At 45.6% G+C, this 14,646-nt stretch overlaps 1 protein-coding gene across 3 annotated transcripts; it reads left to right on the forward strand.

Annotated features, from left to right (window-relative positions):
* Window positions 1–10,740, forward strand: TNNI2 (troponin I2, fast skeletal type). Of its 3 annotated transcripts, none has more exons than XM_019552314.1 (8): window positions 1–192; window positions 2,138–2,167; window positions 2,327–2,333; window positions 5,610–5,651; window positions 6,149–6,277; window positions 7,502–7,591; window positions 8,118–8,294; window positions 10,249–10,740. In XM_019552314.1, exons 2-8 carry the CDS (start codon window positions 2,160–2,162, stop codon window positions 10,342–10,344), a joined length of 549 nt encoding a protein of 182 aa, XP_019407859.1. In that variant the 5' UTR covers window positions 1–192; window positions 2,138–2,159; the 3' UTR covers window positions 10,345–10,740. The 3 variants fall into 3 exon arrangements, with proteins under 3 accessions (XP_019407859.1, XP_019407860.1, XP_019407862.1); XM_019552315.1 differs by having other exon boundaries at window positions 22–192; window positions 2,327–2,337; XM_019552317.1 differs by lacking the exon at window positions 2,327–2,333 and having other exon boundaries at window positions 22–192.
* The last annotated feature ends 3,906 nt before the right edge of the window (window positions 10,741–14,646 follow it).

A 14,646-nucleotide genomic window follows, 5' to 3' on the forward strand; every position in this document is an offset into this window, starting at 1 on the left:
GGTGCTCTGCATTTCTGGAGCCTTGAACATCATTGGTCTGAGGAGGTCTCCATGCCCTTAAAGAGAAGGTGGATTTTCTGCTGAGCCATCGGAGAAGTCCATTTATACCTCATTACTGAGGCAGCTGCCTGCGGCTTGCCAGTCAGTCCTGTCTTTCCATCTGTGCTGTCTGGTTTTCTCCTTGGGACTTAGGTGAGACCTTTGCATGCCTCTTGCTGACCTGCCTTGCTGTGACAGGATTTTGGGGGAATGGAGTTTGCTTTCCTGAGTTTGTGGGAGATGTGCTGGTGGGTCTGGGCTATTTCTGCTCAGCTGGGGTGTGTGTGGGAGGAGTTTTGACCCTGAGCTGGAAACAGTATCTATGTCCCTTAGCTTGATCTGTCCTCTCTAGTGTGTTGTGCTTACAGATTGCATCTGCAACCATCATTTCTGCTTATCTAGCTGTTTGTTTCTATGTTCCCCATGTAATTAAGTAAAAGGAAACAGTCATGCTACTTAAGGCTGACCTTGGATCTAATTCTCAAGGCTCTGCAAATGAAACCCTCTCTTATGCATAGATCAACATAACTCCATTGGCTATACCAATTTACAGCAGCTGATGATCTGGCCCTTTGAGATTCTTCCACTCCGACCATGCCTGCAGAGCATGGACATTTTTGAAGCATAGGCAATAACTTTTGTCCCAAAGCAGAGACTATGATTCACCATAACCAGCTGATTCTTGAATTTGCTTGCTTGATTTTGTTAAGTAGGCAACAGAAGGCTGCTGGGAGCAGATGCTAATATTTTTAGATGCAAGAAGGGAATGGGAAAGTCCCACTGCTTGACTTTCTTTGCACTGGCCCATCACTGGAATTAAACTGAGAAGGGTGAAGTTTGTTTAAAAATAACCCGCATTCCACAGATGCCTAGTCCCTCAGCTGTAGCTTTGCCACCTGTGGTTGCCACTGCAGTGCCTTGACCTCCGCAAGTCCTTTGGACTGTGAGTGAGAACGGCAGCAGTCCAAGGAGACAGCTGCAGCTCCTTCTAAGCACCCCGTGACCATTTTTAGAAGCACTTTCTCCCTGGCTATGTGTTGGCCCCCTCACATATCCCAAGATAAAGTTTCTTTAGGCAGATTTGTGGTGCTTTCTGCACCTCCTCTCTGGGACTCCCATCTCTTTTTTCCCCTTGCCTGAATTATCAGTAACTCTTTTGTGTCCTTCCCAGCCCAAATAGGCACCCTTCAGATTTCACATTGCTAAATAAAAATGGGGAAAACAAATCAATCAGTCAATTCTTTTAATATATATCTATACAAAAATTACAGTGAAAGTGTGGTCATGCCAAATGTTACACTACGTTCCCTTCTGGGGGGGCAATATATACCAGTCTGAGCGGCGATTTGGGAAACTGCATGAGGGAATCCTCCTGTACCTTTGCTCTGCCAACACAGTCATGGCTTCGAGGTCTGTTACTATATCATTTGTGTTGTGCCAGCACCAACAGCTGGCATTGTACAAGATGCACAAGATGCACAGGAAAGGAACACGGGCTGCCTTGACCTTAGCTACCTATCTGTGATTCTTACCTAGCCCCATTATGATAGTATCTGAGTGTCTCTTCAGTGTATCTAGTCCGACAACATGCCCCCTGAAGTTGGCCAGTGCTGTTATGCCCATTTTTGGATAGGGAACTGAGGCACCACTAAGTGACTTGCTCCATGTCACACATTGGAAGATATGGCAGTGCATGGAATCGAACCTAGGAGTATCCTAAGGAATTTAGTATAAAGTGGCATGTTCCTTATTCCAAAGGCACCAAGAGAAGGGATTCCTGGGGATTCGATTTCCCTTGTCTGCAAAAATTGTCTCAACAGAGCGATATTTTCAGTCATTCTCTGCCCATGGGGATTTTGTCCAGTCAAAAAGCCCCGGGTGCTGCACTTTCAGGCTGTGGAGGGGGAAGGGAGGGTGAGGACATAATTGGCAGCCAGCCACAAGCTGCAGCTAGTTCCCCATGTGACGAAAGATTAGGGAAGTTGGGGAATAGGAACAAACCAATTCCTCTTTTCTGATGGAACTACATGTACAAACAACCAACAAATTCACATGTAATATAAATCATTATTTTACATCTTTTTTTTTTTAATTGCAGGTTCATAACCAACTAAACCAAGATGTCTGAGTAAGTTTCTGTGTTCAAATATCATAGATCTTGTTTGCTTTTTAGTTGTTAGGTGAAGATTTTTTTTCCAAAATTCCTTGTTTTTTATTATGATGCTAATCTCTTGTTTCTTTTTTCTTCCCTCCCTCCCTTTTCTTCTGTCTCTTTCTCCCTGAGCAGTGAAGAAGTAAGTTTCTTTCTCTATGGGATTTTTCTCTTAGTAAAGTTCAATAGGAATGACAATGCACCTAGCTTCATGGTACCTTATTAGAAAGACCAGCTCCTGCAGGGTACCTGTCCACAGCAAATTTGCCCCAACAAACTTCTTGTAGTAAAAGAGTTTCTAAGGACAAGGGTCCAAGAATATAAAAGCAGGAAGAAATATTTTGGGGGAGGGTAGCTGAAGGGAGGTCATGTTTATTGGTCTTAGCTTGAGGGTTATATTTTTTTCCAAGGGTATTTTTACTTTGCAAACTGACTGCAAGGTGAAGCTGTCGCCAACAGCCCAGTGGGTAGGTGTCTGTGGTCCACGGCTGGATAAGTCCTATGGCAACAGAGGAAATTAAAGGGATAGGAATTGTTGTGGTGATGCATCCTCTCCCATTGAGATGGCTGTTGCCCACACTGTTTATTCTTTAGTTTGCCATTGACAAATCACTGTCCAACCCCTTTCTGAAGGTGATGCTGTCTGACCCACTTTTAGGTTTGCACAATCAATGGTTGCACACTTAAAAACTCCCTGTGACTTCAGCCCGAACAGAATCAGGCCTGTACAAGCCCTAGCATCATGCTTCACTCACCTATGCTGAGGTTGGGAATAGCTCCTTAGGTTTGTAATGGGGTACATGAGTGTAGGGAATCCCAACCAGGCTTGCTTATTGCCACGTAGCCCAGGGAGAGGGACAGGTGGGATCACCTTGGAAAGACACCCATCAGCTCAGGAAAGTTCAGAACCACTTGTTCTTATTTTTGTACCTGGTGAAATCCCATCCCTGAGCTGTTCAGAGTCAGTTCCAGGATGAACGTCTCACTAGTCAATATAGGAGCCAGAGCAATTAGCAACAAGACTTGTTGTAGGTTCTGCAAGCATTACCTAGAATTGCCTTTTGGTGAGTTTCTCTGTGTTGCCTCAAATCATACCAGATGAAGGCTGTAGAAGGTGGACCCTGTTATTACTTGTACAGGGAAGAACTCTATGGGAAACCAGGCACTAATGGTATGGGTTGATAATCTGACAGGTGTCTTGAGAGCCTTTTGAAGCCAATGCTCTAAGACAGGTCAAGGTAGGCACCAGGCTGCTAGAAGTGTCCTCTTTCAACTGAGAAACAAAACCTAGGGACCTTATTGCTCATGAGATCATATTTCTTGAGTGCCTGACCAGGCTTATACTCCATTATTGCTTAAGCAACAGTCTCATTGGAATCATGTAAGGATGTGGGTCCAGGGTATTAAAAGAAAATAATGACAATCATTGGGAAAGGAGGTTAGCACTGACATCCTAGTTAAATTGCCACTGAAGTTGTTATGATCCACACTGCTCAGCCCTCCCCATCCCCTCTGCTATTTCAATCATGTAGGATATTTACTTCCTAAGCTTTTGTCTCAAGTTGTGTGCAGCTAGGTTGCTGCTGTTTCACCTCAGAGGTGGCTGCATTATTTCTGTGGGGAAGAGCTCTTCATGCATTCTGTTCTGTGGAGACCTCTGCACTTCTTCAAGCTGAAAGCTGTGATAGAAGTGTAAATGGTTATCGGCCAGTCTATAGATTCTTATTCTCCTCTCCCCTGGGTAGCACCGCTGGAACATCTGGATGCTTCTTCCCACATGCATATCAAAATGCGAGCACGTGTGTTTCCCCTGCCCCAGCCACTCTCATACATACTCACTTTCTTGAGTGAAATGTTCAGGGAACAACTGCAGTGTGGGATAGAAGTTGTGACTTTTATAAATCAGAGAATGGCTCTTACTGGCCCATTCCCCCAGGAGCACTGGAAGCCTGAATTAGTCTGTCACATTTCCAGCATAAAATAAGCCATCCTGGAAACAAAAGTTTTGGTGCTTGGCGGAAATAGAAAAGGCATTTACATTTCCCATTGGGCTTTCTTATTGGCAGCATTGCCTGGTTCACCAAATGCATTATGAGAAAAAGATTTTCTTATTCTTCTGTGGCCTCAAGGCATTGGCTGGTGCAGGATGGTGGCCCCAATTTTTTGTTTTCTAGAGCAATCCCTGTGTTTTCCTATTAATGTCATGATCCATGCTGGCCAAATTATAGGTTGCTAGAGTGGAAGCCCTAAGTGCAGGTGAGGAGCTGGCTCAGAGGTCAGCTCAGCACACAGAAAGTAGATGTGCTGCCGAGAAGTTGTCCATGCCCCTTACTTCACACCTGCATCTTGCCTTCTAGCTTCCACACCCCCTGCTGCTCTGCTCCTCCCCTTGAAGTGATGGATCTGGCTGTCCCAGTGCCCTAGCACCAACGCGTTTCTCACTCCTACAGCCATGAATCTGCATAGGTCTCACCCCACGCGGACAGAACAAAGTAGCGTAGCCAGGCACAAGCCTGGCTTCATTCTGCCTCCTACAGCTTTGCTGCTCACATCCTCCCCCTTGGTGTGTGAAAATAGCTGCCTCCCAGCCCACATGGCCCAATTGCTGTGGACATATCGCTGCAGTGACAAATCTATACATCCCACAGCCCTGCCTTCTCAGTGCCCCAACAACTGCAAATAGAAATACTATGAACTGACAGACCTAGGATGGGTTGGAAACTGAACTTAGTTCCAAAGTCACCCAGCAAGTTTTTTCCTCGTGTACTCTGTCCATAGGTCCTTGACTATGTTTAGACAAACTGAGCTTGTACTCTTGTGGTAATTGGTGACCTTAATGGCCCCATTTCAGCTCCTGAATATGCAGAACTATGAGAAAATCTCAGTTAGTATCTAACCGCCCCCCCACCTCCCTCCACCCAAAAAATCTACCATTCATGAAGAAAAAAGCAAGAAAATGTGACACTAACCTCAAAAACAAAAGGCTAAAGTGTTTGGGGTCCCTTTAATTTGTCTTTCCACCTTCAAGCAAAACAGATCATTTTCTAAGCCAACCTCTTGATGGTTTTTCAGGTTTGATTCATGATTTTTGGATGTGGAGGGTGGGCAGCACTTAGGGTCAGCAAAAATCTCTGTGTTGAGCTTCACTGGCTAATATGCATCACAGCAACCTTGTAAAGTCCACTGGCTATGGGATTTATCACTGAGGTGTAAGGTGGCCTTGTTTCACGGAGTGGTAGGGGATTGATCCTGGATGCTGTTTGTTGCATTGTGGGCCCAGTTCTTTTTTTGTCCCTAGTGCTTTCCAGTCTAGCTAGCTTGTGGGCAGGGACACAGATCTAAAAATTCATTGGGGGTGGGAAAGAAGGGAGGAAGGATGTTGTAACCTGCTTTCTTCTTTCCTTCTTCCCATTTCTAGAAAAAGAGGAGGGCCGCCACTGCCCGTCGGCAGCATCTGAAGGTATGTGCTTGATCTATAATTGTCCTGCCTTCCTGTTTTGAGCAAGCCATCATTCCTTGAACCTTTTCCCTGTCATCCAGAGCTGAGATTCCAAAATCCAAGAGATCCTCAGCATCAGTGCTCCTACTCCATTCCCTACATGTCTCCTGATGAGATCAGCACAGCTAGGAGTTGTTGCCCTTGGCTGACACCTGTGCAAGGAGTGGTTGGGACAGGTGTTACCTCATACTTCTCAACAGCCAGTCTTCTTCCAACATCTGTAACAGGGCCTCTGGTACTGAAGGAGCCATGTGCTCCCCACAGCTAGTTCTCCTATGCCATCTTTTAGAGCAAGTAATCCCTGCTAGCAGCAGGATGGTCTGGAAGCATCCATGACCCCCCTGTGGTCAGCACGTCCATTATCTTCCCTTCCAAGTTTCCAACTGAGAGGCTGAGCCTGGAGTAGCTATATGATCCCTTAAAGAGGTAACCAGAGTTCCCTCCTTTCTGTCCCTTAGAGTGTTATGCTCCAGATTGCTGCCCAAGAGCTAGAAAAAGAAACAGCAGCTAAAGCATCAGAAAAGGCCAATTACCTTGCTGAACACTGTCCTGCTTTGTCGCTGCCACACTCCATGCAAGAACTGCAGGTAAGAGCATAGTCTCTTCCCTCCCTTCTTCCCTGAAAGCAAAAAAATGGTTGGGGTGTCCCTTATGCTACTGATTCAGATCCTCCAGACCACATTGACACTGTCCATTTTCTTACACCAGAGCTTTTCAGTATCTTGTGACCCCAATTAACAGGAATACCACTCCAGCTTATCAGTACAAGAGGGACAGTGTGAGTGTGAATCCCTGGTATCAGCTAACATCCTCCCTAGAGGTTATGACCCATCTGCTCTACTTCTAGCATGGTAGCTGATGAGAGGGAAAGTCTTGGCTCTCTAAGTGAGAGACTGACATTTTGTCTTCCCAACAAAGTAAAGATGACAATGCATGCATCCAGAAATAAACTTTTTGTTGTATTTGTTGCTTCTTTAAGTTTCTGCAGCCAGCTGGTTGCCTCTGAACGTACCCAGACCACTTCTGGAAAGGAACCTCACTGAGCTTCTTGCCTAGCTCCAATAGTTCCAATCATAAACACACACGTGAGGCACAAGCTTGACTTTTTGGGGGACTTTCCAAATTGCAGTTATACTAAATTGCATGGATTCAGTAGATCCTTTTGTCCCAGTGCAATTTTTCTTTTGGGGGGAACTAAGGAGTTGTCCAGGTTCTTCCAAAGACATCTAAAATTCTCTGCACTTTGGTGAAGAACATAATCTGTCACTAAATGAGTACTTTTCCTGCCCTTGGAAGTGGGTACTGAGGCTTTTCCCAACACTATATTTGCACATTGGATTGGCAAACTGGTAAAATTGCAGAGCAGATTTTTGGGTTCCCTGGTTGTTAGGCTACTGATTCCCAGTGTGGGTGGACTGTGGACAAGCCTAGAATTGCCATGGGACCAGGACATGTCTGCTAAGCTTAGGGAGAATGGGATGGCATGCAACTAGCTTGAGTGGTTAGGAGCTGTCTGGAGACTCTTCTGCGCCAGGAAAATGTCAAGCCTGGTGGGGTAAGCTGAACTCTGTGATGCAGTGCTGCTGGAAGTCCATGAGGCAGATAGAACAGAGACCAGGAACTGGCTTGTGACTCACTGACTACATTTCAAGATCCGCTGACCTAGGGCTTCAGATTCATTCCCTGATGGTCCACGCCAGGTGCATAGCTAGAGCTACCAGGAGAGCATATCTGTTAGGGGAGAAGGAAAAGACAAGTAGTTCAGTTTGTGTATTTCCTGGTGCTTCATCCCCTTCCTTGTTTCTCTCTAGGACCTGTGCAAAAAGCTTCATAATAAGGTAGAAGTGGTGGATGAGGAAAGATATGACATAGAGGTTAAGTTACAAAAGACTAAGAAGGAGGTAAGCTTCCCTTAGCAGCCCCATCTCTGATGTGGAGGTCTGTGGAGTGTGCTCAGGTTTGAGCTCTGCTATCTATAGCAGTGGTCTCCAAACTTTTTTGATTGTGCACCACTATCAGTAAAAAATTTTTGAGTATGCACCCCCAATGTATGTATATTTATATAAATATACATCTAAATAGAAGTTCTAATATTTTCTTCCTGCACCCCAATGGATCGTCTTGCGCACCCCACTATGGAGACTACTGCTCTATAGCATGAGTATCTCCTCTCTGTAAACCCTACCAAACTTCATATGTACCTGCCAGCCCCCTCAAAGCAACCCAGTTGTTAATACTTCCTGTGCTTTGCTGAACCCATCATTTGCCTTTGGAGATGGTGCACCCTACCCATCACACCCTTCACTATGTGCACTTTGGTGTCCCTTGTGTCCTTGTTCCCCTTTCTGTACCTCCATCTTACCACATCATTGACCCTCTCCTCTCCTTTTCCCACCCCAAAACCATTTCCTCTCTTTTTCTCCATAGCTTGAAGACTTGAGCCAGAAACTATTTGACCTGAGAGGCAAGTTCAAGAGGCCACCCCTGCGTAGGGTCCGCATGTCTGCTGACGCTATGCTGCGCGCCCTCCTGGGCTCCAAGCACAAGGTCAATATGGACCTTAGAGCCAACCTGAAGCAGGTCAAGAAGGAGGACACTGAGAAGGTAACACACTACTTCTGTCATGGTTACTGAAGTTGGTCATTATAAGTGGGAAATCATGTTCTCCTGTATGTTGGGATGGCAGTCACCATCTTGGATGATGTACTGGATGTGAACAGGAGCCTAAAGAGATGAAAACATGAATCAGTACACCTTGAGTTAAAGAGTTTGAGTTGCATGCCAGGGGATAACAGACTCAAATCCCTTCTCAATTGGGCTCAGAGGGGGCCTTGTAACATAACTTGACCAGGGATGTCTGACAAAAAAAACTGGATCCTCAGAAGAGGCAGGAGTATCAGACATTGGCATTCTGTGTTTCTACCATGTAAACTATGACTTCCTTAACCCTTCTCAGTGGTTTGGGTCAGTCTTTCCTAACACTCTGAGAGTAGTCCTGTCTCTGTGGCATGGTCATTTCTCTGCCTCTCCTGCAGGGATCTTTCCATCTATGAATGCTCCCAGCTGTCATGAAGTTACATAATGTCAGAGGCTTGAAGCCATTTATAGAATCATAGAAAATGAGGATTGGAAAGGACCTCAGGAGGTCATCTAGTCCAACCTCTTGCCCAAAGCAGTAGTATCACCAATTAGATCATCATTTATCAAACCAGGCTTTGAAAACCTCCAAGGATGGAGAGTCTATCACCTTTCTAAGTAAACATATTCCAGTGCTTTACCACCCTCCGAAGGTGAAAGCTTTTTCCAATATCCAACCTAAACTTTCTTTGCTGCAACTTGAGATCCTAGTTCCTTGTTCTGTGATCTGCCACCATGGAAAACAGTCTAGCTCCATCCTCTTTGGAACCTACCTTCAGGCAGTTGAAGGTTGCTATCAAATCCCCCTCTGTCTTCTCTTCTCCATACTAAATAACTCCAGTTCCCTCAGCCCCTCCTCATAAACCATGTGCCCCGTCCCCTTCACCATTTTTGTTGCCCTTTGCTGGACCTTCTCCAACTTGTCCACATCCTTTCTGCAGTGGGGGGCCCAAAACTCAACCTAGAACTCCAGATGTAGCCTCACCAGTGCAGAATAGGGGGAAATAATTACTTCCCTCAATCTGTTGGCAATGCTCCTATTAATGCAGCCCAGTGTGCTGTTAGCCTTCTTGGCAGCAGGGGCACACCGTTGACTCATATCCAGCCTATTGTCCACAGTAACCCCCAGGTACTTTTCTGCAGTAAAAGGGAGCTTGGGCTTATATTACTGCCCTAACATTTTGCTACCAAGAGGCAAATGTCAAGATTTTAACAGAATGCATTCTGGTGTTTCCATGGGTGATTTAGACATTAGTATCAAATGACCATACTCTACTAATGATAATAGAATGCTACCACCATGTTGGAGAAAGATATACACTTCCGCTGTAGCTCAGATTGTCTTAGCAGGTATTAGACCTGCAATACTCAGACTTGGGTCCTCCATTCATTCTTGCCTGGCCCCGTTGTCTTTGCAGCTGTGATAGCTCTAAAATCCTGATTACTTCCAGTGTGGACTAATGTGTTTAGCCCACTTATATTCCTCTTGATGGATAGGCTACTTCCAATCCAAAACTGTTGTTCAGTGTTGTTGTCCACTGCCAAGCAGCTGCCTGGTCCCACCTCAAAGATGGATGCATTGTAGCAGGGGGTGCCTCTGCATGTACAATATGGAAAGCACTCAGGGCTGAAAGGGTTGCATTTTGCCTCTGTGCTAAGAGCAAGCACAAGGCCTATACACCACTGAAGTATCACCAGTCTTCAAAGTTAGAGTTGTTGGGCATACGTCTTGAGTTAGCCTTCTGCACAGGGATGAATTCCTCTCTTTAAGAATGTGAGAAAAGCATGCTACCTGCCAAAGGGACTGCACTTCTTCTTTGCCCCACTGGGATGGAGGTTTGATTAAAGAATTGACAGTTGGTTTTGAGCACTGCATAGCACTCCAAGCACATTCACGTTTCCTTTTCTTTCTCATCTACAGGAGAAGGATCTGCGTGACGTGGGTGACTGGAGAAAGAACATTGAGGAGAAGTCTGGCATGGAGGGCCGGAAGAAGATGTTTGAGGCTGAATCCTAAGTCCCATGGAGCTGGTCACTGCAAACCTTCTGTCTATCCAACTTCCAAATTACTCCTCCTCCTTTCCTGCCACCTGTATTATTTTTCCAGTCAGCTCATTAGTATCCTTGTTTAGGGCTAAATTTCCTGAGGCCACAGTCACTTTTCATAAAGCAATGCAAGATACAAGACCTACTTGCCATCCCACCCCCTACTGTTGCTATGGAAACAAGAGTCTTAAACCGCAAAAAGTCTTAACTACATTCTGAAACAATGGTAGTGGCATGAACTCAAATCAAATGCAATTTAATCCAGCAATTTTGTAAGATCTGTTGTTTCAAAGTGATCTTAATGGTGTAAATAAAGCTTTGAAAGTATAGTTGAATTTTTACGCTTCGAGAACCAGGCATGCCTTGACTTTGTGTCACATGGCCGCTTATTTCTTGGAGAGGGTGGGGCTATGAAACTTTCTTGCAGAGATAATCAAATGATCAAGACACATACATTAAGGCCTTGGCGACTAGTGGGGCCATATCAGCAAGGTAGATCCTTGATGATTACCTAATGAGGAAGTAATTAGGCATTGTAACCTAACAGATAGAGCACCACACTGCAAGGGATCTGGGTTCTGTTCCCAGGTCTGCCACTGGCCTGCTCTAATTGATCTCAGGCAAGTCACTGTGTCCGTCTGCAAAATTGCACTAATGCTACTTTTCCTCACCCTCTATAAGACACTGAGAAATCTGTGGCTGAACAAATGCTCTATATAAAGTGGATCAAAGGCAACTGAGATCCTTGTCTTGTATGTCAATCTGTCTGATATCAGAACTTGGCCCATGGTACATTCCCCCCTTGCATGCAGGTGAAGCATGAGCTGCATTTTGTTGTGTTTAATCCATCCAGGACAGAAGCAACTCCCTGATTTCTAATCCCAGACTCTTTGTCATTGAATATAGCTACCAGACAACAAACAACAGGAGAGTCACCTTAAATTAAGTGGTGATCTTACACTAACGAGGTAGTTAGCTTTGTTAGTCTGAAGTTTATGCCTCTCGCAGCACTCTTCCTCCCCCTCCTCCCCTCCTTTCCCTCCTACTGGTAGCTATATTCAATGAGATGGCAGTAACTTAGTGAAATTGCAGCTGAGGTGGGTAGGAACTGAAAAAAACACCTTTTATATTGAATGTAAATGAAGGTATTGATTGAAATCAAGAGTAGATTCCTAGACCACTAAGAACAGCAGTCCTAGGAGGCAATACCTGGGCATTTTCATCTAAAAAGAAAAACTTGAATATCCCTCCTCTCATATAGAGCCCTTCCTCTGAGGATTTCGAAGTGTTTTCTAAACATTCAAATATTCAACCTCACAGCAGCCCATTTTCCAAAGGTACACACAGATTTTCAGTGCTATAGCCAAGGCATCATAAGAAATCTGTAGCAAGGCCATCAAGCTCGGGTAGTCTTTATAACCCTAACTGGAAGAGCATGCCAATAATTTGTTGCTGGGTGTCCAGAACCAGAACAAAATCCTACTGTTTGGCTAGGGCTGCCCATCCTGATAAACAACACAAAGGAATAGTGTAAGCTAAACTAGTCTTCTTCTGCAGTCCCTTGCAGTCGAGGATGATTATCTTCCATGACTGTCTTATCTGTGTGTCTGATACTGTGTTAGACAGGCTGTTTAGGGCACCTTTTCTATCCCCCTCTCAAGCTGGGGTGAGCAGAGTGGATCCTGAGGAGGGCTGCTCAGTCACAGTTACAGCTGCTGAACTGAACTCCTGTCTCATCCAAGTGCTAGACAACTTTGTTGTAGCTGCCGCCTTCATTCTAGTTCATGACTAGGAGCTTCCAGACCTCACAATCCTGCTCCCGTTGCCATTAGCTGGTCACCAGATGGTTTGAGTAATGTGCTGGCATGGAAGACATCTGTGCATGACTTCTTTTGTTGTGGAGAAGCTGGTGCACACCAACTTCTGCATGGCTCTTGACAGAATGGGACCTTGGTCCAATGGCAAGGAGGCCAAGACAACTGGGGCTCTTGTTCTGCTGCAGCCTTCATCCACCTTCACAGCCACTGAGATTCTAACATCTTCTTCCACCTGCTCTGCCACTGGGGACTTGTAGACCCATAGCTTGGGGATGGGTGGGCTTAATATAATGGTGACCTGTACTCTACTCACCATGTCATAGGATATATGTGGCTTTTCAAGAGGGAAACCATTGCCATCTGCTGTCCTCACCACATCCTGGTAGTGCTGCTGCTGCTGCTTGGTGCATGACTGCTTATTCATCAGAGTTCCTCCTGCTAATTTCACAGCTAACCATCCTTGAAGGTCATTCCACTATCCACCACCTGTGGACGTGCTGGGTAGCAGCCCTACAGGCGAAACTAGTATCTGGGCTCTGTATCTGACAGGAGCACGAACTGAAGCCATCTTTTTTTCTCACTTGAGGAGCAATTCATCTCTGTGAAGAGAGCCAGGGGCCTTATTTTTGCTTTATCTGGGGGACTTAAGTGGCCCCCCGTGTATGCTGAATTTCACCCTCAAGAACTACACAACACTTGCTATAGCCAAAAACAGTGGACACTGAGCTCTTTAGAAAATCTGGTCCCTAACTGCAGCTGAAACAGCACGCTAAGGTGCCAGCGCCTGAGGCAGTTTTATGAGAACTGAACTCAACTAACCACCAGGAGGTGACAGCTTTCAGGTGTTACTAACACAATGGATTAGATTTGACCTGGTGCCTTCATGAAAAGGTTTATTTAGGCTCTTCTGATCAATCCCCTGAGCCAATTTATAAGGCACCTGTTGAACCAAACTGCAGTTTGACACATATGTAAGCTAGGAAAGGCAAAATAATACTCCAAGCATTCCACTTGCAGTAGGAATCTGTATAAGACAACTCAATTAATTCAAGGCCTGATCAAAGAACCATGTGCTCATCAAGGCTTGCAACTAGGGAAAAAAACAGGTTTTACCACTACCCAAATGATGGCAGCACCCTGAGAATATAGCACCAAGCACCAGGCAGGGGCATTGCTTCAATATTGGTTTGGAAGGCAGAGTGACACCAGTTGAGTAGTGAGTCCTCTTCAGAGAGAAGATATAGCTGGTTTTGTGTTGTTATGACAAGAGCAGTCTGAGGATTTCAAGAGATCCAGAAATCAGCTATATTCAGCCAACCCCCTTTTCTGGCTGGGTGCCCCTCTTGGCTGTACTGGACAGCAAACACTGGCAGGTTTCTAGCAGCAACTAACTGCGGTTAGGTAAAGGGTGCTCAATGCCTCTGTCTCATGAAGCATAGAGAGACACAGATCAAGATCGCTTTATGGACCTGAGTCATTTGATGAGCCACAGCCTCAGCTACTGTTAACTGGTATAGATCGACTGGCATTTATGGGCCAATGCTGATTTAGGCCAGGTGGAAATCCATCCTGTGCATTCCCAGCCAGAGATCCTAGAGTAGTATAGCCACCAGTATGGAACAAGAAGAAGGGGGAACCCTAAGGAGCAGTTATTTTATTATCAGAATCAACCCCACAGCAGACAAGAAGGTTTGCATGCATCCTCTGCCTATACAGCTACAGTATTTGTCTTGCTAAATTGCTTGCTGTCATGGTGAAAAACTATGGTGAGAAGGGTGCATGGTGGGGAGGTCTAGGAGCTTCTTTGCCAGGACAGTGTCTTGGGACACTTCTCCAGACCCCCGGAGTATGAATTGCCCTTGGAGAATCCAGGGTGCTTGCTAGAGCCTTAGTACATGGCGTCTGCTTTGCACTTGCTTGTATCATGTACCACAGTCAATAAACATCACGCATGTCACTAGTGTGTCCACAGGGCTCCTGACTTGAGCCTTACATTTACAAGAGGCCTTCCAGAGATACCCAAGGAGGGTGGAGATATTTTCTAAGTTGTTATATATTCCTATGTTAGAGGGAAGGTGCTCAAGCTCTGTTGCCGTTGCACAGTCCCCCATCAACCATCACCTCTCACTTTCAGGGCAAATGGCAGAAAGAATGAAGTGAGCTGCCTTAGATGAAGCCCTAGTTGTGGCCTTCTCCTGCACCCTGTTAGTTCCTCTGCAGAATGGGCCTTAGTGACTGCCATGTGGCTTGAGCTGTTTTGCAGCTGCAGGGCAGGATGCTTCTTGCACAAGCAGTGCTCAGAAATAGTGCAGGATATTTATGCACAGAGAGAAGCCACAGGAAGGAAAAGGGTGTGGTGTGAGCTACCAGTGCTGCCCCATCACTTCTTCCTCAGAAGCAGCTTAACCTGGCATGTCCCCTCCAAAAATCTGTTCCACTTTTCCCCCTTGCAGAGA

The sequence above is a fragment of the Crocodylus porosus genome, unplaced genomic scaffold, assembly GCF_001723895.1.
Source record: "Crocodylus porosus isolate Cpor-Errol unplaced genomic scaffold, CroPor_comp1, whole genome shotgun sequence".
NCBI lineage: Eukaryota > Metazoa > Chordata > Crocodylia > Crocodylidae > Crocodylus > Crocodylus porosus.